At 41.5% G+C, this 26,130-nt stretch overlaps 1 protein-coding gene across 6 annotated transcripts in view; it reads left to right on the forward strand.

The window, feature by feature from the left end:
• The window catches only part of LOC130267202 (CTD small phosphatase-like protein 2-A), a 60,121-nt gene that overhangs the window by 19,677 nt on the left and 14,314 nt on the right, over positions 1-26,130 (forward strand). For 4 of the 6 annotated variants that reach the window (XM_056516623.1, XM_056516600.1, XM_056516603.1 and 1 more), the window contains exons 2-4: positions 21,307-21,485; positions 23,009-23,129; positions 25,270-25,392. In XM_056516623.1, coding sequence (XP_056372598.1) covers positions 21,366-21,485; positions 23,009-23,129; positions 25,270-25,392 — 364 coding nt within the window. In that variant the 5' untranslated portion in view covers positions 21,307-21,365. Of the gene's footprint in view, positions 1-5,840; positions 5,862-21,306; positions 21,486-23,008; positions 23,130-25,269; positions 25,393-26,130 lie in introns of those variants that run through there. The other 2 variants (XM_056516607.1, XM_056516634.1) reach the window with 2 other exon arrangements.

A 26,130-nucleotide genomic window follows, 5' to 3' on the forward strand; every position in this document is an offset into this window, starting at 1 on the left:
GCACTAAATGGAGTTTAATGAAGCGATTTGTGTGGTCGAATCGCGGCGATATTCGGATTCCTTGTAATGCAAATTTTTCATGAAATTAATAACGAATTTGGATTTGTCAGATTCAATTCGCTCATCCCTAGTCCTAATAAAGTAGAAGGACATTTAACAAATTATGTCAACATAAAGTAGACATATTGGTAATGTGAATTAAAAACTAATTTATGTGACATGAATATCTTTCTTACTAGTAGAGAATCTGGAATTCAGAAAAACCTCTATACACAAAAATGCAGAATCTATGGACCAAAATTTACCACTAACAAAATGCAGAATCTATGGGCAAAAATTAAACACTAACATTAAGTACAATATCACTTATGTTAGTGGTAAATCGCCGGTCAATTCAGACTGGCGATTTTTGGCGATTCCGGGTCATATGGGTCTCCGGTGACCCGGTGACCTGAAAAATAAGGGGGATCGGGGGTTTCCAAGACACCCCCGGTCCCCCTAAAGGGATAGGAGTTAGGTGGCAGGGGTGCCACCCCCTCCTATCCCTGCTATTGGTCGGTCAGAACACTGTCCAATAGCAGATCGGGGGCGGAGGGGTTAAAGTTTGGTTCCCCCCGTTCTGCCCACCGACGGTAATCCGGGCAAAACGGGGGAAATGTAGCGTTACCATCGGTGGCGGCGGCGGGCAGCGATGACATGCGGCTCCCTGGTGCGGCTCCCTGGTACAGACCACGGAAGCCGGTGAGTAGTTGCCTAGCAACATCTGGAGGGCTACAGTTTGGAGACCACTATACAGTGGTCTATAAACTGTAGCCCTCCAGATGTTGCAAAACTACAACTCCCAGCATGCCCAGACAGCCGTTTGGGCATGCTGGGATTTGTAGTTTTGCAAGATTTAAAGAGGTACAGTTTGGAGATCACTGTGCAGTGGTCTCTAAACTGTGGCCCTCTAGATCTTGCAAAACTACAACTCCCAGCATGCCCACACAGCAGTTTGCTGTCTGGGTATGCTGGGATTTGTAGTTATGCAACAACTGGAGGGCCACAGTTTGGAGATCACTGTGCAGTGGTCTCTTAACTGTGGCCCTTCAGATCTTGCAAAACTACAACTCCCAGCATGCCCAAACAAAAAACAGCTGTCTCAGCATGCTGGGAGTTATAGTTGCGTACCTCCAGCTGTTGCATAACTACATCTCCCAGCATGCCCTTCGGCGATCAGTACATGCTGGGAGTTGTAGTTTTGCAACAGCTGCAGGCACACTGGTTGAAAAATACTGAGTTAGGTAACAGAACCTAACTGAAGGTTTTCCAACCAGGGTGCCTCCAGCTGTTGCAAAAGTACAACTCCCAGCATGCACGGTCTGTCAGTACATGCTGGGAGTTCTAGTTTTGCAACAGCTGGAGGTTTGCCCCCCTCCCCCCATGTGAATGTACAGGGTACATTCACATGGGCGGGTTTACAGAGAGTTTCCTGCTTCAGCGCAAACTCCTAGCGGGAAACTCACCGTAAACCTGCGCCTGTGTGAATGTACCCTAAAAACACTACACTAACACATAAGGGTAAAACACACCATATGCACCCCCTTACACTGTCCCCCCCGCCCCAATGAAAATAAAAAACATATCGTACAGCAGTGTTTCCAAAACGGAGCCTCCAGCTGTTGCAACACAACAACTCTCAGCATTTCCGACTGACTGTCCAGGCATGCTGAGAGTTTAGCAACAGCTGGAGGCACCCTGTTTGGGAATCACTGGCGTAGAATACCCCTATGTCCACCCCTATGCAATCCTTAATTTAGTCCTCAAATGCGCATGGTGCTCTCTCACTTCAGAGCCCTGTCGTATTTCAAGGAAACAGTTTAGGGCCACATATGGGGTATTTCCATACTTGGGAGCAATTGCGTTACAAATTTTGGGGGGCTTTTTCTCCTTTTACCCCTTATGAAAAGGAAAAGTTGGGGTCTACACCAGCCTGTTAGTGTAAAAAAAGAAAAAAAAATTACACTAACATGCTGGTGTTGCTTCATATTTTTTAAAGGGAAGGGAGGTAAAGGGAAAAAAAGACCCCCAAAATTTGTAATACAATTTCTCCTGAGTACGGAAATACCCCATATGTGGGCGTAAAATGCCCTGCGGACACATAACAAGGCTCAGGAGTGAGAGCTCACCATGTACATTTGAGGTCTAAATTGGTGATTTGCACAGGGGTGGCTGATTTTACAGCAGTTCTGACATAAACACAAAAAAATAAATACCCACATGTGACCCCATTTTGTAAACTACACCCCTCACAGAACGTAACAAGGGGTATAGTGAGCCTTAACACCCCACAGGTGTTTTACGAATTTTCATTAAATTTGGATGGGAAAATGAAAAAAAAAAATCTTTTTTTACTAAAATGCTGGTGTTACCCTAAATGTGGAAAAATAGGAAAAAATCCCCCCAATAATTTGTAACCCCATTTCTTCTGAGTAAGAAAATACCCCATATGTGGACGTAAAGGGCTCTGTGGGAAAACTACAATGCTAAGAAGAGAAGGAGCGCCATTGGGCTTTTGAAGAGAAAATTTGTCCGGAATTGAAAGCCACGTGTGTTTACAAAGCCCCCATAGTGCCAGAACAATGGACCCCCCCCCACATGTGATCCCATTTTGGAAACTACACCCCTCACGTATTGTAATAAGGGGTGCAATGAGCATTTATGCCCCACAGGTGTCTGACAGATTTTTGGAACAGTGGTCCGTGAAAATGAAAAATTTTGGGGGTATAAATGCTCACTGCACCCCTTTTACAATACATGAGGGGTGTAGTTTCCAAAATGGGGTCACATGTGGGGGGACGTCCACTGTTCTGGCACCACGGGGGGCTTTGTAAATGCACAAGGCCCCGACTTCTGTTCCAACCAAATTCTCTCTCCAAAAGCTCAATGGCGCTCCTTCTCTTCTGAGCATTGTAGTGCGCCAGCAGAACACTTGACGTCCACACATGGGGTATTTCCATACTGGGGAAAACAGTATTTTAGTGAAAAATAATTATTTTCATTTACACATCCGACTTTAACGAAAGTTTAGTGAGCCTTAACACCTGTGGGGTGTTAAGGCTCACTAAACCCCTTGTTACGCTCCTTGAGGGGTATAGTTTGCTGTTCTGGCACCATAGGGACTTCCTAAACAACCATTTCAGCAAAATTTGCTTTCCAAAAGCCAAATGTGACTCCTTCTCTTTTGAGCATTGTAGTGCGCCCGCAGAGCATTTTACGTCCTAACATGGGGTATTTCCATACTAAGAAGAGATGGGGTTACACATTTTGGGGGGCATTTTCTCCTATTACCACTTGTAAACATGTAAGATTTGGGGAAAATCCAGCATTTTAGTGAAATTTTTTTTACATTTTATTTACCCATGCGACTTTAACGAAAAGTCGTCAAAAACCTGTGGGGTGTTAAGGCTCAATTGACCCCTTGTTACGTTTCTTGAGGGGTATAGTTTCCAAAATAGTATGCCAAGTGGTCTCTTTTTTGCTGTTCAGGCACCATATGGCCTTCCTAAATGTGACATGCCCCCCAAAAACCATTTCAGAAAAACTCACCCTCCAAAATCCCATTGTCGCTCTTCCCCTTCTGAGCCGTCTACTGCACACACAGAGAACTTGACATACACATATGAGGTATTTCCTTACTCGAAAGAAATTGGGTTACAAATTTTAGTGTGATTTCTCTTAGTTTACCCTTGTAAAAATTCAAAAACTGGGTCTACAAGAACATGTAAGTGTAAAAAATGAAGATTATGAATTTTCTTCTTCACTTTACTGCTATTCTTGTGAAACACCTAAAGGGTTAGCACACTTACTGAATATAATTTTGAATACTTTGAGGGGTGCAGTTTTTATAATGGGGTAATCCACTTCAAAATTGAACTGGTCCCTGAAAAATTCCGATTTTGAAAATTTTGTGAAAAATTGAAAATTGCTGCTGAACTTTGAAGCCCTCTGATGTCTTCCAAAAGTAAAAACATGTCAACTTTATGATGCCAACATAAAGAAGACATATTGTATATGTGAATCAATATATAATTTATTTGGAACATCCATTTTCCTTACAAGCAGAGAGTTTCAAAGTTAGAAAAATGCTAAATTTTCAAAATTTTCATGAAATTTTGGGATTTTTCACCAAGAAAGGATGCAAGTAACAATGAAAATGTACCACTACCATAAAGTAGAATATGTCACGAAAAAACTATCTCGGAATCAGAATAATCGGTAAAAGCATCCCAGAGTTATTAATGCATAAAGTAACTGTGGTCAGAATTGCAAAAAAGGGCTCAGTCCTTAAGGTGAAAAAGGGCTCAGTCCTTAAGGGGTTAAAAATCCTGCTGCTATATACTACAGAGGAAGTTGATCTTTTCTGTCTGTCCACAGAGCTCTCTGCTGACACCTCTGTCCGTGTCAGAAACTGTCCACAGCAGGATAAGTTTTCTATGGGGATTTACTTCTACTCTGGACAGTTCCTGACATGGACAGAGGTGTCAGCAGAGAGCACTGTGGTCAGACAGAAAAGAAATTCAAAAAGAAAAGAACTTCCTCTGTAGTATACAGCAGCTGATAAGTACAGAAAGGATTAAGATTTTTTAATAGAAGTAATTTACAAATCTGTTTACCTTTTTGAAGCCAGTTGATATAAAATAAAATTTCCACCGGATTACCCCTTTAAGGGGTTAAATATTTATTTATTATTACTGTATTATTTATTTATTTATTTTAATTGGGGAAAAGGGAAAATTTTTATTTTTATTGGGGTAGGGGCCTTTTCACATTTCAAATTTTTTTCACATTCATTTGACACTTTTTATGTCCCTATAGGAGACTATTTATAGCAACCATGAGTCAGCGATTACTATTCAGTGCTATGCATAGGCATAGCTACGATCATTATTATCGGCGATCTACTTCCCTGGTTTGCTGGAAGGCAGACTAGAGAAGAAGAGCCTAGGACGATGGCCGGAGTTGGTGAGGGGACCTCTGTCCGGTGATCAGATTAGCCATTAAGGGTGCCTTCCCACCTGGCGTTTATGCAGCATATTTCACGCTGCGCAAAATTTGCAGCAGCAGGAAATACGCTGTGCATTCCTGGCTCACTATACACACAGGGCTTTCTGGCGGCAGCCCTATGTGTGCAGTGAGTTTTGGAGGCGGAGCCGCGTGTCCCAGGCCCAGCCTCCAAAACTCACTACACACATAGGGCTGCCGCCGAATTTTGCGCAGCATGAAATATACTGCGTATATGCCAGGTGGGAACGCACCCTAAAAGCGCTACACTGCCAAAGATGCCATGATCAGTAATGATCATGGCATCTGAGGGGTTAATGGCAGACATCATCCCATTCGCTGATGTCCGCCATTACTTGCAGGCCCCTGGTTCCTGATAGCAGTCGGGACCAGCTGTGCACGATGCGAGGACCACTCCAGTGCTTGTGTCATGTACAGGACGTAACTGTACATCCTGGTGTGCTAAGTAACAGCACATCCGGACATATTTTTATATCATTTTTATACATGCCTGTGACATATACAAGATGTAATCTGATCGGTTGCTATGGGCAACTGCTCCACTTTTCCTTTGCACAGGTTTTGAGAAATCTCCCCTCTCTGCTTTCTAATCCTTTTCTGGCTTTCTAGCCAATAATCAAAAACCTGAACATGTGAACATAACCTCAAGGAAGCCTTAAAAAAATGCTAACAAGAGTCTAATCAGCGGACACTGGTGAGAGTGATTAGTAATGTTTGCTGCATGGAGTAAAAAGAAAGAGAAAACATTCCTCCTTCTGCTGAAAGTGCTACATGTGGTGTCCAGGTTTAATTTTGTGGTAAGAAATTGATAGTTTGCATTACAGAGACGTACTTATGATTTTTAATATCATAGTAGAAATATACCATATTTACACATTCTTAGTTTTGCAATTCCTCGTCCTCTGCTCTGTCCAGGTTCCCTAATAGTATCCTGTTTATGCAGGAACATGTTAATGTTTTGTGCATACAGGCATGATCCATGACCATGGTTGGTAATAGCCCTTTAAAATGGACAACACATAACATGGCTAGATAATGATGTATCTGAATTGAAATGTTAAATATACTGAGACCTATTTTAGCACTGAAGACGCATTTACATTGTGATCACAGCTTAAAAATTTCTAAAATTGACTTCACTGCTGGGACATTCTTGTTTAGGATGTTGTGCGGGTTCTATGGAGCTTCAGGTATTTAAACTGTCTGGCCATGTCCACACAACAGGATTTCAATGTGGTAAAGTCTTGTTGAATTTAACAGAATTTTGCTGCACTGTGTACACTGCAGAATTTCCGTGCCAGATGTTTCCTGCATAGAAATTACAATTTCTGTATCTGCAGAAAGAGTGAACCATGAGGACTCCTCATGGAATGAATAGCTGTCTATGACTGCTTATTCCCGTGCGGTCCTAGAGCCGGCATCAGGGCTGCTGTCAGGGGTTCAGCCCGGTAATATGTATGGTGATAATATTCCTCCTTTCTCATTGAACTAAAAAGGGTCTTGGTTTTTCTTGTCCTGTGTTTCAAAATATTATTTTTCATAGACAATGGGTAAGAGAGCAGACGGGCTCTGTGAGTATACTTGATAGTGAATCCAGGTAGAGAAAACCGACATGGTCGCACATCTACAATCTGTATTTTTATCTACTTGCTTCTCAGCATAAATTAAAAAATTCACACTGGTGTGGTGCTGTGCGGCGTCCATTGCTGTTGCGGCGCCGTGTCTGCGGGGAGGTGCGTCCCATGGACTGGTTTGAGTGTCATTTGGGCTGCTCTGCAAGTGGGTCGTTCCCCCTGTGGGCACTGGGGTCGCGGCGGTGGTGGTTGCCGCCCAGTGCTGCGCCATTTTATGCTAGGGACGTTAGGGACCCACTCTTAATAGGTGGCCTTGACATGACGAGTGGGCTTGTACCTTTTGATCACAATGTATACTAACAACCTGTTAGTTTTTGAATTTATGCTGAGAAGCAATTAGATCAAAATACAAAATTGTGGGTGTGGCCATGTCTTGAGCTGTGTAAGGGGCCCCAAAATTTCTGATGGCAGCCCTGGCCGGCATGACGGTGCCTGCGGATTGTTCGCACGGAGAGTTTCCATACGAACATTCCGAGGTGTGAACATAGGTCACACGTGCTGTATTTTGCTGCATATTTGATGCAGCTGATTCTTCTACATACTACACCCTACTCTAAAGTTACATTCACACACAGCAGATTTGGTTACAGAAATCAGTGCCTGAGTTTTCAAGTATGGAATAGATTTTTGAGTCATATAAATATCCCTCATATTTGCATACCCTTGGCACATTTACATATTGTGGTGCGGTTCATCACCACATTAAAAAGTGCAGGTATTTATTGAAGATTGCCTTGGTTTTGAGATTTTCTGCACAAAGTTCCTTCCAGTCAAACATTACCATGTTCAAACTGTAAACTGTATTTTGACTTCTCTCTTGGGAAATCTGCAACAAATCTTCAGCATTTTAGTCTTGTGTGAACATACACTAAAAAGAACTTTAAAGTTGTATTCATTACTATGTCCCATCTGTGGCACATTTAAGGCTACAAAATCTGCATCAAAATGCACCTATAATGGTATGTTTACACGAGGGAATTCTGCACACTGCACAGAATTTCCATCATGTGAACATGACCTTATAGGTGATTTACCACCCCCCCCCCCCCCCCCCTGTTGATTTCAATAGGATTCCGCTGCACTGTGAACACGGCACACAAAATCCCGATTCTGGAGTCCGCAGACATGTCTATTCTTTCTGTGGAGTCTGCATGGAATATAAGACTGCGCATTTTCGAGCGGTATTAATGCCGGCATGTTCTGCCGGCACTCCACTGTCGGGGCAATGTCAGCACGGAAATTTCCCCCACCCCCACTGTGAAAATACACAGCGGATTCACCCAGGGACAAAAGGATAGGGGAAAGTTTGAGATCGCGGGGGGTCTGACCGCTGGGGCCCCCTGCAATCTCTCTATACGGGGGCCAGGCTCTCCGGCCAGATAGCGAGTGTCGACCTCTGCACGAAGCGGCGGCCGACACGCCCCCTCAATACATCTCTATGGCAGAGCCGGAGATTGCCGAAGGCAGCGCTTCGGCTCTGCCATAGAGTTGTATTGAGGATTCACCTATCCTAAGGATAGGGGATAAGTTGTTCACCACTGGGTTCACCACTGGACTACTCCTTTAAGGGCTTGTTCACATGAGCATATTTTCTTTCCAACGCGCGGCTTGTTTCCCGCTGTGAGCTTGAAAGGGTTAAGCTGTCCGCATCAAATTTTCAGCAGCAGAATCTCCACTGCATACCCCATTAAAGTCTGTGGCAGATTTTCAACAGCAGGAAACACGCTGTGGATTTAAAAGAAAATACTCTTGTGTGAAGGCACACTAAGTTGGTTATTTTTGGCTAAAACACAAAGAAAAACACCAAATCTGCTGCATGGCGTTTTTTGGTCAAAAAACATTGCGGCCAGATGTTAGCTGTAAATCCATAAGAAATTGCTAAATTTCTTTTCCACTTTGCGTTGTTCAGTTTGCGGTTTTTTTTTTATCCTTTTGGTGTTTTTTTCCCTTTCTTTCTTTTTTTTTTTTTCTTTTTTGGTGTCTTTCAGCTCCTTGGCAGTTTTTCAAAATCGCTGCATATTGAGCCTATGACTTTTTTTCACTGAAATCAAGGCATTTTTCTCTCACAGGAGTCTACGGGAGTGAAAAAACGCCAAGTAAAATGCCATGCGGGTTTTAACTTTGGAGTTTTTGCAAGCGTTTTTTATTCTTATTTGGAATTTAGCGATTTTTTTTTTTTTTATTATATATATATATTTTTTTTATTTTGTAGGAAACTAATTTATGTGGGTGGGCAGGTACCTAAAAAATGGAGCTGGCAATATAAAAAATTTAGAAAGGGGCCATTTAACACCTTAAGGACGCACTTTCATTTTTTTTTCATCACCTTCTAAAAATCATGACGCATTAAATTTTGCACATAAAATTCCATATGATGGCTTATTTTTGTGCCACCAATTCTACTTTGCTGTGACATTAGTCATTTTACCCAAAAATCCACGGCGAAACAGAAAAAAAATTCATTGTGCGACAAAAGTGAAGAAAAAATTTCATTTTTTAACTTTTTGGGGCTTCCGTTTCTACGCAGTGCATTTTTCGGTAAAAATAACACCTTATCTTTATTCTGTTGGTCCATATGGTTAAAATGATACCCTACTTATTATATAGGTTGGATATTGTCGTACTTCGGAAAAAAAATCATAACTACATGCCAGAAAATTTATATGTTAAAAATTCTCATCTTCTAACCCCTATAACTTTTTTATTTTTCTGCGTACGGGCCGGTATGAGGACTCATATTTTGCTCCGTGATTTGAAGTTTTTATTGTATTGATCGGAATTTTTGATCGCTTCTTTTATAAATTTTTTCATGATATAAAAAGTGACCAAAAATATGCTATTTTAGACTTTGTAATTTTTTTGCGCGTACACCATTGACCATGCGATTTAATTAACTATATATTTTTATGGTTCGGACATTTCCGCACGCGGTGATACCACATTTTTATTTTTATATACACAGTTTTTTTTGTTTTATGGGAAAAGGGGGGTGATTCAAACTTTTATTAGGGAAGGGGTTAAATTATCTTTTTGTTAACTTTTTTATTTTTTTGCAGTGTTATAGCTCCCATAGGGAACTATAGCACTGCACACACTGATCTCTTATGCTGATCACTGCAAAGCCATAGCTTTGCATGGATCAGCGAGATAGGGGCTCAATTGCTCAAGCCTGTAGCTCAGGCTTGGAGCAATCAAATCAGATCGCACACGGCGGAGACAGGTGATTGGGACATCGCAATTTTATCGCGATGTCCCGATCAGCTCGACTGAGCTGCCGGGAAGCATTTACTTTCACTTTCAGACACGGCGGTCAACTTTGATCGCTGCATCTAAAGGGGTAATAGCGTGCGGCACAACGATCGGTGCTGCGCACTGTTAGCCCAGGGTCCCGGCTATGAATAGCAGCCGGGACCGACCAAGTGTGATGCGGGGTCATGGCGTGACCCTGTTTTAAACACCGGGCGTAGGGCGTACAAGTACGTCCTACGTCCTTAAGAGGTTAATTGTAAAAATAATATATATTTTTTTAATTAATTTTGTGAAACTTATTAGTAATGTATTTGTTTAATAAAGTGTGCATTTTTATTTTTGTCATTTTTTTATTTATTTTTTAGGTAGTGCTGCTACTCCCAGCATGGAACAGACTGTTCCATGCTGGAAGTAGTAGTACCTGTACTTAAAGACAAATTACCTGGGGTGTCACTTCTGACATCCGTTGCGATCCTCCTATATAATCTATAGAAGCGGGCAGCGCGGCCACTTCTCCGCTCCCCTGCACTGTACTGCACTTTGATGTGAAGTTCTCTTCACATGACAGATTCATATTTCCCGCTGAGAGCTGTGATTGGCCAGATGGTTCCAGCCAATCACAACTCTCAGCAGCATATACGAATCTGTGATGTGAAGATAACTTCACATCACAGAAGGCAGGGTCCCAGAGAAGTGCGGCCCCACATCTATAGCTTACACAGGAGGATCGAAGTGGGTGTCAGGAGTGACACCCACTGTGATCTGTCTTTAACTGCAGGTACTACTGCTCCCAATATGGGGCACACTCTGCTCAATACTGGGAGCTGTAGTACCTACATTTATAGACAGATCGCAACGGGTGTCAGACACACCTGCTGCGATCTGTCTATTAATGCAGGTACTACAGCTTCCAGCATGGAGCAGAGTGTGCTCCATGTTGGGAGCAATAGTACATGCAATTAAGGACAGATCACCGCAGGCGTCACTCCTGACATCCGCTGCGATCATCCTTCATCTCTGAGATGCGGAGCGGCTTTTTCCTGCGCTCCACATCTCTGCACTACACTCTGGGCCGGCCAGTGATGTGAATATAAATTCACATCACTGATTCATATTTCCCACTGAGTGGTGATTGGCTGGCACTATCAAGCCAATCACCACTCTGGGCGGCAAATATGAATCAGTGATGTGAATTTCTATTCACATTACTGGCCGGCCCGGAGTTCAAAGCAGAGATGCGGAGCGCTGTAGAAAGCAACTCCACATCTCTGCAATATAAAGGACGATCGCATTGAGTGTCAGGAATGACACCCGCTGTAATCTGAACTTAACTGCAGGTACTTCTGCTCCCAAAATGGAGCACACTCTGCTCCATGCTGGAAGCTGTAGTACCTGCATTAATAGACAGATCGCAGCAGGTGTCAGAAGTGACACCGCTGCAATCAGTCTATTAAAATTCTTTAAAGGGGTACTCCGGTGGAAAACTTTTTCTTATTTTTTTTTTTATTTTTTTTTTTCAAATCAACTGGTGCCAGAAAGTTCAACAGATTTGTAAACTACTTCTATTAAAAAATGTTAATCCTTCCAGTATTAGCTGCTGAATACTACAGAAGAAATTATTTTCTTTTTGGAACACAGTGCTCTCTGCTGACATCATGAGCACAGTGCTCTCTGCTGACATCTCTGTCCATTTTAGGAACTGTCCAGAGCAGCATATGTTTGCTAGGGGATTTTCTCCTACTCTGGACAGTTCTTAAAATGGACAGAGATGTCAGCAGAGAGCACTGTGCTCATGATGTCAGCAGAGAGCTCTTTGTTCCAAAAAGAAGAAAATTTCCTCTGTAGTATTCAGCAGCTAATAAGTACTTGAAGGATTAAGATTTTTTGCAATTCTGTTTAAGTAATTTGCAAATCTGTTTAACTTTCTGGTACCAGTTGATTTAAAAAATAAAAAATATTTTGCAATTTACCCTCAAAGGCAAAAATGGCAGAAAAAAAATGCCAAACGCAGGAAAATGCAATGGCATTATTCTCAGGCTTTTTTTTTTTTTTTTGGCCCAGAAAGAAAACCAAGTCAAACTAAGCCTTTAATGTGGATTTTATTTGCAGTTGTAATTGTAACTATGGTCTAAGCTAATATACTACTATATCTACTAACTTTTAAATTATTTTTTTTGCTTTTCTGTGCACTATGCTTGGCTCTTGTATTGTATCTATGCAGTAAGCTTTGTTTAGGATCTGTGCATCAAGCTTGTATGTATTAACCCTATGAATTACAGCATGTGGTAAAAGACTGCAGCATAAGCTACACGTGCCTATTAATACAGTTTTAGAACCCATAGTGGTGATAGCTGCTGTAATGCAGGCTAGCTAAGAGCAGGGCTCAAGTCCAGCAGGAATGCATGGGAACTAAATTTCAGTACTTATACTTCAGTAGGAACACTGTTCTTATTAGCAGGAGTCCTGCAGGACCAGCCCTTGAGTGGAAATCTTGGATGAGTTCCCACACTTTTGTTCCCAAGACTTGACCCCTGGCTAAGAGTAGTAGTTCCATGGGGATGTAGATAGTGATGCCACTTGGCACGGTAGTGTAGCTAACCAGATGTTCCCCCTGTGAGCCCAACATTCATTTTGCTAAATGTCGCTGTAGTATGAAGTGCGGGAATGAGACACTTGGATAACGTGGAAACAACTCAAACTTTACTGAACCTTCTGTGCAAATCCAGAAAGAACACAGTTTCTTTCAGCACAGTAGAGTATTAACACTTTTAAGCAGAGTAGTTAGTCACTGTCCCTTTTAAGAATCTCTCCGTTAACAAATGCTGACTGAAGTCTCTGAAATAGTTTTTTTTCTTCTTTTAATGTATGTTTTAGTGGCAATGTAGTTGCAACAGGATACAGTCCAATTTGTTTAGAGTACTTGTCATATCCCCCCCAAAAAACATTTTGTTACCCAGTGCCTAATCCTGATCAAGCGTATATAATTTATTGTCTATAATTATGTGTCTAGCACCTATTTATCACTCACAAATACCTTCTTTCTTTTGCTCACTTGGTTTTTCATCCGGTGCTTTGGAGGGTGTGTGTCTGTCTCTTGCCCTCACTCTGCATGACTCGTCTTCCGCATGAGTCTGCTGTGTTGTGCTTGGTCTCCTCATCCAATTACTGTAGACTGCTCTGTAACCCCCTCCTCTCTGTTTTCATGCTTCAGTCTGATAGACCGGACAGGAGTGAGCACAGAGGAGTACTAGTCCCGCCGTTACTTACTGGACTTTTTCCATCCTGTGCAAAGATTTTGCTTTTTTTTTTTTCACTGTGCCTTTTAAGAGACATAACTCTTAGGCTATGTTCACACTTTGGAATATCCGCACGGAAAATCTCTGTGTGGACATTCGGCAGACTGTGGGCGCTGGCATAACATGGACTTCATCTCATAGACAGCTAAGTATTCTGCATGGAGTCCACAGAAAGAATGAACAGGTTCATTATTTCTTTGGACACGGAAATCTCAATTTCCGTGCCAGAAACATCTGGCGTGGAAATTCTGACGTGCAGAATCCCGTTGAATTCAAGGTGTGAACATAGCCTTATATTTTTTTAATCAACAGAGTCAATATTATTTGTGGGGATAAATTGAAAAGAAGACCACAATTTAGCAAATTTTGTCATTTTTTTTAATTACGGATGGCACTTTATGGTAAAAAGGACATCTATTATTTATTCTGTGGGTCAAATATGATTAGAATTATACTCATGTTTACATGCTTTTCTATTATTGCACTGCTTTAAAAATTGTCCTCTTCCGATCTCTTCTACTTTACTTATTTTCTCTATATGGGGCTGTATGAGGGCTCATTTCTTGCACTGTGTGCTGTGGTTTTTGTTGGTACCACTTTTGCGTAAATGTGACTTTTAAAATATTTTTTATTCCACTTTTTCTGGGATGTGATGTTATCAAAAAATAAACCACTGAAGAGATTAGTTTAACCTCTTAAGGACCCAGGACGTATGAGTACGTCCTGGGTCCCGGTCCTGCGATATAAGGCGGGGTCACACGGTGACCCCGCATCATATCGCGGCGAGCCCGGCATCATAGTGAAGCCGGGACCCGCCTCTAATAGCGCGCGGCACTGATCGCAGTGCCGCACGCTATTAACCCTTTAGCCGCGCGCTCAAAGCTTAGCCACGCGGCTAAAAGTGAAAGTAAAAAGTGCCGGTTAGCTCAGGGAGCTGTTCGGGATCGCCGCGGTATAATCTGTAGCACAGGAGAAAGGTCTCTTACCTTCCTTCCTGCAGTCCGATTGCCGATTGAATGCTTCAAGCCTGAGATCCAGGCTTGAGCATTCAATCGACGAAAACACTGATTGATTCATCTCCATAGGAAGGGATCAATCAGTGTTAAAGATCAGTTAATGCAATGTTATAGCCCCCTATAGGAGCTATAGTATTGCATTAAAAAAGTGTAAAAAAAATCATTAACCCTTTCAATTATCCCTTCCCCTAATAAAAGTTTGAATCACCCGGCATTTCCAAGAATAAAAAAAACAGTGTAAATAAAAATATATGTGGTATTGCCACGTGCGGAAATGTCCGAATTATAAAAATATACCGCTTTTTAAACCGCATGTTCAATGGCGTACGCGCAAAAAAAATCCAAAGTCCAAAATAGCGCATTTTTTATCACTTTTTATACCACAAAAAAGTGAATAAAAAGTGATCAAAAAGTCTGATCAGAACAAAAATGGTACCGCTAAAAACTTCAGATCACGGCGCAAAAAATGAGCCCTCACAGTGCCCTGAACACAGAAAAATAAAAAAATTATAGGGGTCAGAAGATGACCATTTTGAACGTATACATTTTCCTGCATATATTCATGATTTTTTTCTGAAGTGATACAAAATGAAACCTATACAAGAAGGGTATCATTTTAACCGTATGGACCTACAGAATAAAGATATGGTATCATTTTTGCCGGAAAATGTACTGCGTAAAAACAGAAGCCCCCCAAAACTTACAATATAGTGTTTTTTCATCAATTTTGTCGCACATTGATTTTTTTTTTCCCGTTTCGCCGTAGATTTTTGGGTAAAATGTCTAATGTCATTACAAAGTAGATTTAGTGACGCAAAAAATAAGCCATCATATAGAATTTTAGGTGAAAATTTTAAAGAGTTATGATTTTTTAAAGTTAAGGAGGAAAAATTGAAAATGAAAAAATGGAAAAAGCCCGGGTCCTTAACCCCTTCCCGCAGAATGTCATATATAAACGCCGGGTTGTGCAGTGCGTTCGCGCATCCCGGCGTTTATAAATGACATGCAGTTAACCCGGCGATGCGCAGCATCGCACGGGTTAACTGGCAGAAGTCCCGCTGTTTCCAGCAGGGGACAACTTCTGCTTCACCCCCAGGACCATCAATTGATGGTCCTGGTCAGCGATCACTGTGATTGGTCCCTGTGGACCAATCACAGTGATCTGGGGTGAAAGTTCAGATCCCCCGCACTGCCTGCCCCTGGAAGTCGGGCAGAACGGGGGACGAAGGCTGCAGGGACTCGCGGGGACCTGCGGCATTCGGGGGGAACACGTGGGGACCGGCGGACTTACCTGATCAAGCGGCGGGACCGAGGAGCAGCGCGGGACCGACCACGTGGACGAGCAGCGACGGGTAAGTATGAGGTCCTCAGAAGATCTTCACTGCTGCTTCTAGGACTCTGAAAACTACAACTCCCAGCATGCCTAGACAGCCTTTGGCTGTCTGGGCATGCTGGGAGTTGTAGTTTTGCAACATCTGGAGGGCCTCAGTTTGGAGACCATTGTATAATGGTCTCCAATCTGTGCTCTTCCAGCTGTTGCAAAACTACAACTCCCAGCATGCACTGACTGTCCAGGCATGCTGGGAGTTTTAGTTCAGCAACATCTGGCCCTTCAGATGTTGCCGTACTACAACTCCCAGCATGCCCTTCAGCTGTCTGGGCATGCTGGGAGTTGTAGTTTTGCAACAACTGGAGACACACTGGTTGGGAAACATTGTCTGTTTCTAACTCAGTGTTTCCTAACCTGTGTGCCTCCAGCTGTTGCAAAACTATGACTCCCAGCATGCACTAACAGACCATGCATGCTGGGAGTTGTGGTTTTGCAACAGCTGATGCAAGCCCCCCCCCCGCCCCGCCACCCCCGTGAATGTACAGGGTACATTCACATGGGCGAGGCTTTTACAGTGGGTTTCTCGCATCTTGAGATGCAGCAAATTTTGCGCTGGGAAACTCGCTGTAATCCCCCGCCCATGTGACTGTACCCTAAAAAAACACTACACTACACTAACACAAAATAAAATAAAAAGTTAAAAACACTACATATACACATACCCTTACACAGCCCCCCCTCCCCCAATAAGAACGTCCGGTACACCACTGTTTCCAAAGCAGAGCCTCCAGCTGTTGAAAAACAACAACTCCCAGTATTGTCGGACAGCCGTTGACTGTCCAGGCATGCTGGGAGTTTTGCAACAGCTGGAGGCACCCTGTTTGGGAATCACTGGCGTAGAATACCCCTATGTCCACCCCTATGCAAATCCCTAATTTAGGCCTCAAATGCACATGGCGCTCTCACTTTGGAGCCCTGTCGTATTTCAGGGCAACAGTTTAGGGCGACATATGGGGTATCGCCGTACTCGGGAGAAATTGCGTTACAAGGTTTGGGGGGCTTTTTCTTCTTTAACCCTTCATGAAAAGGAAATGTTGGGGTCTACACCAGAATGTTAGTGTAAACATTTTTTATTTTTTACACTAACATGCTGATGTTGCCCTATACTTTACATTTTCACAAGAGGTAAAAGGGAAAAAAGCCCCCCAAAATTTGTAACGCAATTTCTCCCAACTACAGAGATACCACATATGTGAGCGCAAAGTGCTCTGGGGGCGCACAACAAGGCCCAGAAGGGAGAGCGCACCATGTACATTTGAGGTGATTTGCACAGGGGTGGCTGATTGTTACAGCGGTTTTGACAAACGCAAAAAAAAAAAAACCCCACATGTGACCCCATTTCGGAAACGACACCCCTCACGGAATGTAATGAGGGGTGCAGTGAGAATTTACCCCCCACAGGTGTCTGACGGATCTTTGGAACAGTGGTCCATGAAAATGAAAACTTGTACAGCCCACTGTTCCAAAGATCTGTCAGACACCAGTGGGGGGCAAATGCTCACTGTACCCCTTGTTACGTTCCTCAAGGGGTCTAGTTTCCAAAATAGTATGCAATGTGTGTTTTTTTTTGCTGTTCTGGCACCTTAGGGGCTTCCTAAATGCGACATGCTCCCCGAGCAAAATTTGCTCTCAAAAAGCCAAATATGACTCCTTCTCTTCTGAGCATTGTAGTTCGCCCATAGTGCACTTCAGGTCAACTTATGGGGTACCTACATACTCACAAGAGATGGGGTTACAAATTTTGGGGAGTATTTTCTGCTATTAACCCTTGCAAAAAGGTGAAATTAGGGGGGAAACACACATTTTAGTGGAAATTTTTTTTTTTTTTTTTACATATGCAAAAGTCATGAAAACACCTGTGGGGTAATAAGGCTCACTTTATTCCTTATTACATTCCTCAAGGGGTCTAGTTTCCAAAATGGTATGCCATGTGGGTATTTTTTGCTGTTCTAGCACCATAGGGGCTTCCTAAATGCGACATGCCCCCCGAGCAAAATTTGCTCTCAAAAAGCCAAATATGACTCCTTCTCTTCTGAGCATTATAGTTCACCCATAGTGCACTTCAGGTCAACTTATGGGGTACCTCCATACTCAGAAGAGAAGGGGTTACAAATATTGGGGGGTATTTCCTGCTATTAACCCTTGGAAAATGTGAAATTTAGGGGGAAACACACATTTTAGTGAAAAAAAATAAAACATTTTTACATATGCAAAAGTCGTGAAACACCTGTGGGGTATTAAGGCTCACTTTATTCCTTGTTACGTACCTCAAGGGGTCTAGTTTCCAAAATGGTATGCCATGTGAGGGTTTTTTGCTGTTCTGGCACCATAAGGGCTTCCTAAATGCAACATGCCCCCCAAAAACCATTTCAGAAAAACGTACTCTCCAAAATCCCCTTATCGCTCTTTCCCTTCGGAGCCCTCTACTGCGCCCGCCGAACACTTTACATAGACATATGAGGTATGTGCTTACTCGAGAGAAATTGAGCTACAAATATAAGTATACATTTTCTCCTTTTACCCCTTGTAAAAATGTAAAAATTGGGTCTACAAGAACATGCGAGTGTAAAAAATAAAGATTGTGAATTTTCTCCTTCACTTTGCTTCTATTCCTGTGAAACACCTAAAGGGTTAAAATGATGACTGAATGTCATTTTGAATACTTTGGGGGGTGCAGTTTTTATAATGGGGTCTTTTGTGGGGTATTTCTAATAAGAAGATCCTTCAAATCCACTTCAAACCTGAACTGGTCCCTGAAAAATAGTGAGTTTGAAAATTTTGTGAAAAATTGGAAAATTGCTGCTGAACTTTGAAGCCCTCTGGTGTCTTCCAAAAGTAAAAACTCGTCACTTTTATGATGCAAATATAAAGTAGACATATTGTATATGTGAATAAAAAAATTTTTTATTTGTAATATACATTTTCCTTACAAGCAGAGAGCTTCAAAGTTAGAAAAATGCAAAATTTTCAAATTTTTCATCAAATTTTAGGATTTTTCACAAGGAAAGGATGCAAGTTACCACAAAAATTTACCACCATGTTAAAGTAGAATATGTCACGAAAAAACAATCTCGGAATCAGAATGATAACTAAAAGCATTCCAGAGTTATTAATGTTTAAAGTGACAGTGGTCAGATGTGCAAAAAACGCTCTGGTCCTTAAGGCCAAAATGGGCTTGGTCCTGAAGGGGTTAAGGGGTTAAAGGGTTATTCCGGTGAAAAACCCAATTTTTTTTTTTTTTCAGATCAACAGGCTCCAGAAAGTTAAACAGATTTGTAAATTACTGTAAAAAATCTTAATCCTTTCTCAGGAACTGTCCAGAGTAGGAGCAAATCCCCATAGCAAACATCTCCTGCTCTGGACAGTTCCTGAGACAGAGATGTCAGCAGAGAGCATTGTTGTCAGACAGAAAAGAACAACTCAACTTCAGCAGCTGATAAGTACTGGAAGGATTAAGTTTTTTTAATAGAAGTAATTTACGGAATACCCCTTTAACCCCTTAACGACGGAGGACGTAAATGTACGTCCTGATGAGGTGGTACTTAACGCACCAGGACGTACATTTACGTCCTAAGCATAACCGCGAGCATCGGAGCGATGCCCGGATTATGCTCGGCAGGTCCCGGCTGCTGATTGCAGGCAGGGACCCGCCCGTAATGGCGGACAATCGCGATCCCGTGGATGTCCGCCATTAACCCCTCAGATGCCGTGATCAATACAGATCACAGCATCTGCAGCATCGCGGTAACTAAAATGGATGATCGGATCGCCCGCAGCGCTGCCACGGCGATCTGATCATCCAGCACGGCAGACTGAGTTCCCCTCACCTGCCTCCGCTGCCTTCCCGGCATCTTCTGCTCTGATCTGCCTTCCCGCAGACCAGAGCAGAAGATGACAGATAATGCTGATCAGTGCTGTGTCCTATACATAGCACTGAACAGTATTGGCAATCGAGTGATTGCTATAAATAGTCCCCTTTGGGGACTATTAAAGTGTAAAAATAAAAGTAAAAAATTTAAAAAAAAATAAAGTAAAAAAAAATTAGAAAATCCCCTCCCCCAATAAATGTAAATTGTCCCATTTTTCCTATTTCCCCCCAAAAAAGTGTTAAAAAAAATATTTTATATACATATTTGGTATCGCCGCGTGCATAAATATCTGAACTATTAAAATAAAATGTTAATGATACCGTACGGTGAACGGCGTGAATGTAAGAATAAAAAATTTCAAAATAGATGCTTTTTTATAACATTTTATTCCCCCAAAAATTTATAAAAAATTGATTCAAAGTTCTATATAAGCAAATATGGGATCAATAAAAAGTACAGATCATAAATGAGCCCTCATACCGCTGCTTATACGGAAAAATTAGAAAGTTATAGGTCTTCAAAATAGGGGGATTTTAAACGTACTAATTTGGTTAAAAAGTTAGCGGTTTATTTTTTTTAAACGCAACAGTAATGGAAAAGTATATTATCATGGTATCATTTTAATCGTATTGACACAAAGAATAAAAAACACATCATTTTTACCGTAAATTGTACGGCGTGAATACGAAACCTTCCAAAATTAGCAAAATTGCGGTTTTCTTTTTAATTTCACCACACAAATAGTATTTTTTTGGGTTGCACCATACATTTTATGGTAAAGTGAGTGATGGCATTACAACGGACAACTGGTCGCGCAAAAAACAAGCCCTCATACTAGTCTGTGGATGAAAATATAAGAGTTATGATTTTTTGAAGGCGAGGAGGAAAAAACGAAAACTTAAAAATTAAATTGTCTGCGTCCTTAAGGTCCAAATGGGCTGAGTCCTTAAGGGGTTAAGTAGAGGTATCTATTCTTACCTGATCCATACAGAACCTAGGAGGAACACTCTAGACTAGGCACAGATGCTTTTCTCTGACTAAAGTGACTAATTTACCTGGCAGGAGCAGAGCTGGGAGACATCCCCGTGCTTTGTTGGCATAAGCTATACTATATGGTTTGAGTCCAACACTTTACACAAGTTTTGATAAATCTACGCCTCTTCCTAAAGGAAGAGTGGTGCTGTTGTTCATAGCAACCAATCAAATAGCTTCTTTCATTTTTCACAGTGATTTTTGAAAATGAAATAAGCAATCTGGTTTCTACAGGCAACTTCTCCACGAGTTTTGATAAATCTCCCCTTAACATCCCAAAGCCTTCTAGAAGTTTCTGCATAGAAATTAACTGGAAAGCATTAGGTGCCCAATGCATCATTCTTCTTTACACAACAGTAAAGAAATATACAAATATGTAACCTTAACACTCCTGGAATACCACAGTGGATGCTAGTAATGCAATGCACAAAACAGTTGTTTTGTGCATTGCAATTTAAGTAAAAAAGGGTTTTTCTTCAGTTAACTTACACTACAGCATACACAAATTTAAGTAAAAAAGGGTTATTCATCAGCCACACAACTTCTGATACATGGAAGCTGGAGCACTGGTACTGGGACACTGCACAGTAGTGGTCAGTCAGCCATTGTTGATTTCTTCTATGATTGTATCTGTTCATTTTCTCCTTATTTTTCATTATTAATACTTGGCGGTACACTGTTCCTCTACTTTCTGTTGAATTTATGTGTAAATTGTGGCCAGCATACCTTTATTTAATTTTTTTTATTTATTTCTAGTATAAAGATTCTGCTGAAACATTTCAGTTGTGATTGTCTTTTCTGAATGAAGCCTGGAAATGATTCTGAGGTCACGTAAAATTCCAGCCCGGTCTTCAAAAGAACCTAATACTCCGAGGAAAAGGGCAGAAAGTATCAAAATATTGACCCCACAGTCCACTAGCAGAGGACAGAGAAGGGTGAGCATTGAAGGAGTTCAGTTGCATGTTTAGTTAGGCGGATAATTGGTGTAGGGAAAATCTTTTCACTAGGGAAATAAGGTGATATATATAATAGGTTCCAGTGAGGGCAACCAACTGTATTTAAGATATCATTATACAGATCACAAATGCAGTACGAATATACACTCATTGTCAATAATATAATAATCCACCAAGAATAAGTTGTTATATTTGAAACTTTAGAAGTGTGAATGTAATTATGATATAAGTGAATGCAATATTAGAGTGAAAGGATTTTTTTTATTGGGAAAAAACAGTACAACTGAAAGGAGGCTCTAGTACCCAGTTGGGCTGTCAGGATATAAGATGACATACGGTTTGGCATGGAGGCATATAGGTTCCATATGACATCCTGTGGCACACTTGCGCACAGCTGCTGCAACTGGGCCTGTAGATCCTGCTCACTCATTGGTTACAGAAGCTGGTGTCCCAGTAGGTCCCATGAATGCTCGATTGGCAGTAAATCTGGTGACTGGGCAGGCCAAGGAACTGTTGCAATTTGGAGGATACATGTCTGAAAAACCAATGCTGTGTGAGACTGAGCATTATTATGTTGAAAAATGCTGGTTGGAAGTCCTGCGGCTAAAGGCAACATATGTAACCACAGGATTTCCTACACAGATTGCTGAGCTGTTAGTGTCCCTCATGTCACTACTAGGGGTGATTGACTGTTGCATGCATTGGGGGGCAATTTGTCATAACGACCATTCTGCTTCTCTACAATTCTCCAATGAGGCGCACCACCTCTCGTAGTTTGCCAACTGGGCATAATGTCTTTGAGTGCACCAAGAGGTACAAGATCCATAACTAGATAGTCTTTTTTAGGGCAGCAGGGGAAGCACCTCATGTGGCAAGACCCAGTGTCTACCTATTTGCCTTAAACATAACTGCATGCTGAGTTTTGAAACAATCTGACATGTCTATTTAGGTGTCTTATATTTTAGTCAATGAGTGTTATTCTATCAGTCTGTACACCTGTACTTTTGCCTGCCTCCAGTTTTGCATGAAGGTGAAATGAGGTTTACATGGAATCTAGCAGTCTGTGTGGGTCTGAACACCCAGATCCAGACCAATCAAAACTTTGGCCATGTGAACCAGTCTGCAGGTTTTTAGGATATAAGTAAGGACATGGATGTAGACCCTGAATCTGTACATACCTCTCATTAGTTAATTGACCCATCTAGCACATGGTACAGTCTAGTGGCGGTCAATCAGGAGGTGACCAGCGACCTAACTAGTGAAGGTGACCAACTTTGTTAGGCTCCAAAGCCTAACTTGCATTTCTTTTTAATCTCTATTTATTTATTTAATTTTTTTTTGCACTGGAGAGGTCAATTAACTTATGAGATACAAATTCAGGGTAAAAGAAAAAAACCTGATTGGTCTGCTTTTAAAGTGATAGTGCCAATTTAAATTGGTTAGGATTTGGAAAGTACCTTATTATCAATAAGTACCTTATTGATTGTGATTTAATTTATTAGGTGCAGCTGAAGTCGCCCACTGTTCATAATGTAACTGTTTGGAATGATGCAGTGACCTCATCCAGCAAAAAACATACCATCCGGCAAGCCCAACACTTGCACAATTTTATTGAAGATGAAGGTAAATGACTTGCTCACAAAATGTACACAAAAGGCCAACCAATAAGGGAATCACTGTAAAGATCAAGAACAGCAAGGGTACCTCTGACCTCAATAGTTTCTGTAGAAGCAAAAAAATGCACTGGACATACAACTCTTTTCAGTTGCTTTTCATTATAAACTAGCTTTTGCCCGCGGCTTCGCTCTCATTAAATTTGGGGTAACATATATCTACTTTTTACGATCCTATAGTAATCAGGCCACTCAGGGTAAAGTCTACAGGCATCCAAACGACCCGAATTCTTTCAATTTTGATCGCCGCGTCTAAAAAGTTAATGATTGACATCTGCTGGAACGGCGATGTCCGGCATTAGCCACGGGTCCAGCTCCTGAGCTTGCTTCATAACCCTCCTGTGCCGCAGCACCGGGTATGCCCGGCATTCTGCGGCAAGGGGTTAATTCGTACAAACTTTGAACCCCCGTTTCACCCCTTCAGCGGTTGAATTTTAGAAAACGTTAAAACGCATATTTCTTTATCTCTAACTTTTTTTATTTTTATTTAATTTAATTTAATTTTATTTTTTTTAATAGGGTGGTGTGTTTAAAAAAAGATAACTAAATAAATTAAAAATAAATCAATAAAAATTATACTCCCGTCACTGCTGTTTCGACTCTCCAGGTCTCCTCCCATCCCAGCTTCTTCCCGGTTTGTGACATGTTGACCCCACAGAAACTTCTTTGCTCAGCCAATCCCTGGCCACAACAGTGACCCACCTCAATTGGCTGTAATTGAGCAGTTCCTGTCGGGTTAACTCAGGAACCAGGAAGAAGGCAATTTATTTTAAATTTTTTTTTTTTTTTAACAACCCCAGCCATATTAAAATAAAAGAAATAATGAATCCCTGGACAACTTCTTTAATGTCAACCACAACATTGCTTCTAGGTCCAATATTTTATGCCAGTTAGTATTCTAATGTATCTATAGTGATCAAGGTTTACATTTTCTGATACAAGGTTTCAAATCCCCTTTAATAACCCAAGAGGAAAAATATTATAACATTTCAGCTGTGCGCAGTTGTCACTAGGCAGATCTTACTGCATATTGCAGCTCCTATGGCTTTTTAGTAGTGGCAATAGGCATTTTAGAATCTTACCATTTAACAACGTTTATGCAAGGGACCCAGTGCTCTCCATTAGATAAAGGTAGACGGCTATAAAAATATTTAAAGAAATATAATATATGCAAAGCTCCCATCCCTTCCCTCGTTCCCATTCCTCCTGTCAAAGGGGGACAAAACAAGTGATGAGAAGGGGAGGGGGTGCTGGTATTACTGCTTATTAGATTTATGACTCATTAGATAAGGCAGCGGGAAGCTGCCTCTACTGCGGAAATTCCCCATGTGCACAGTACAGCAAAATGCCACTGAAATCAATGTGACCCTGCTGCAGCGGAATGTCCGTGTGAACATAGCCTTAAAGAGAATCTGTCAACAGGGCGCAATGATTTCAGCAGCATGCTATCCATAAATTCACGGTCTAATCATTGCAGTGCCCTGCAGTTCTCTGGGGGCAGGAGTTTGATGTATTCAGGAGATACAGGCTCTTCCCACCATCTTCCCTCCATCTTTTTATAGAGAGAGCTTTAAAACCGCAGCAAAGGGACAGGGGGAGCCCACATCTCATGAATCTATTGGATCGATAGGCAGCATATATGTTGTGACAGATTCCTTGTAAGAAAAATTTAAAGGTTTAGCCAATAGGACACTGCTCTCAGTCCCCCGCTGTTCCCTCATGTGACCAACCAATTCACACTGGGGTTTGTGGGTGGTCCAGAGGTTAATTTCCTTATGTTCCTCTGATACTCACTTCTCATTATTTATGGTCCACACCGCAAGCATTGTGTGTATCCTCAATGCATTTTGATTGCAGTGGGAAATGGTGCTGATGTCTTATTGGGTAAAAAAAGAGCACCCAGTTAGAGGCGGAGCAGGGCAGCCGTGTCTCCCCACCCCCCAAGTTTGGATGCACTAATGCTTCCAATTTAAGCTTCAGGGATAGGAATAAAGAGACAGATAACTGCTAAGTCTGACTCAAGCTTTGCTGAATTAGTTACATTTGAAGTTGCAAATAATAAATGTGATTTTGTAAATTTATTTACACAGACCTTCGAATTCCACATAGACATCGATCAGTTCGAGTTCATTTCCAGCTGGATGAATCTTCCCCAGGAGAGGCTAGTATATCCAGCCAGCTTTGTCTCTACTCTTCTCCGATCAACAGGTCTGGTTAGTATGCAATGTTTCTGCATACAGTAAGTGTGAGTCTTATGTGAGCACACCTATTATGTAACAGCTTATAAATCATCAAAATATTACTGATATAGTTTCAGATTTCAAAATAACAGTAAATAAGCACAAGTTTCTATTTTCTGTATTAAAAACCTACTTTGGTGGGTGCAGTGGTATAAACAACCTGGCACCTGTGTCTCTCACATGACCAGGACAGAAACAACGTATGCAAGTCTTCACTGAGTGACAGCAAGCATGAAAACCATGAGAAATACATTTAAAAGATCTTTGAAAAAACTGAATAGCAATTCTCAGTTGAAGGGCCATAATGCTACCAAGTAGTATGAAGTTTATACCCACTATACCACTTTTGGCCATGTATTCCTCACAATGTGCTATTTTTACATACCATTTAATGTTACAAGCTTAAAGGGGTACTCCAATTTCTGTTAAAACCACATTTGAAGCCATCAAAGTACAGCATACATGTCCTTGTCAGCAATGATGCTCTGGTCGGGGAAATTAATGTTAACTATACTAAAGGATAGGATCGTGGAACATCTAAAATCCCATGGACTGCAAGATGAAAAACATGGGTTTACTTCAGGGAGATCATGTCAAACTTATATTATTGATTATTTTTTTTGATTGGGTGACTAAAATAATAGATGGTGGAGGTACAGTAGACATCACTTATCTGGATTTTAGTAAGGCTGTTGACACTGTCCTACATAG

The sequence above is a fragment of the Hyla sarda genome, chromosome 1 (assembly GCF_029499605.1).
Source record: "Hyla sarda isolate aHylSar1 chromosome 1, aHylSar1.hap1, whole genome shotgun sequence".
NCBI classification, from domain to species: domain Eukaryota; kingdom Metazoa; phylum Chordata; class Amphibia; order Anura; family Hylidae; genus Hyla; species Hyla sarda.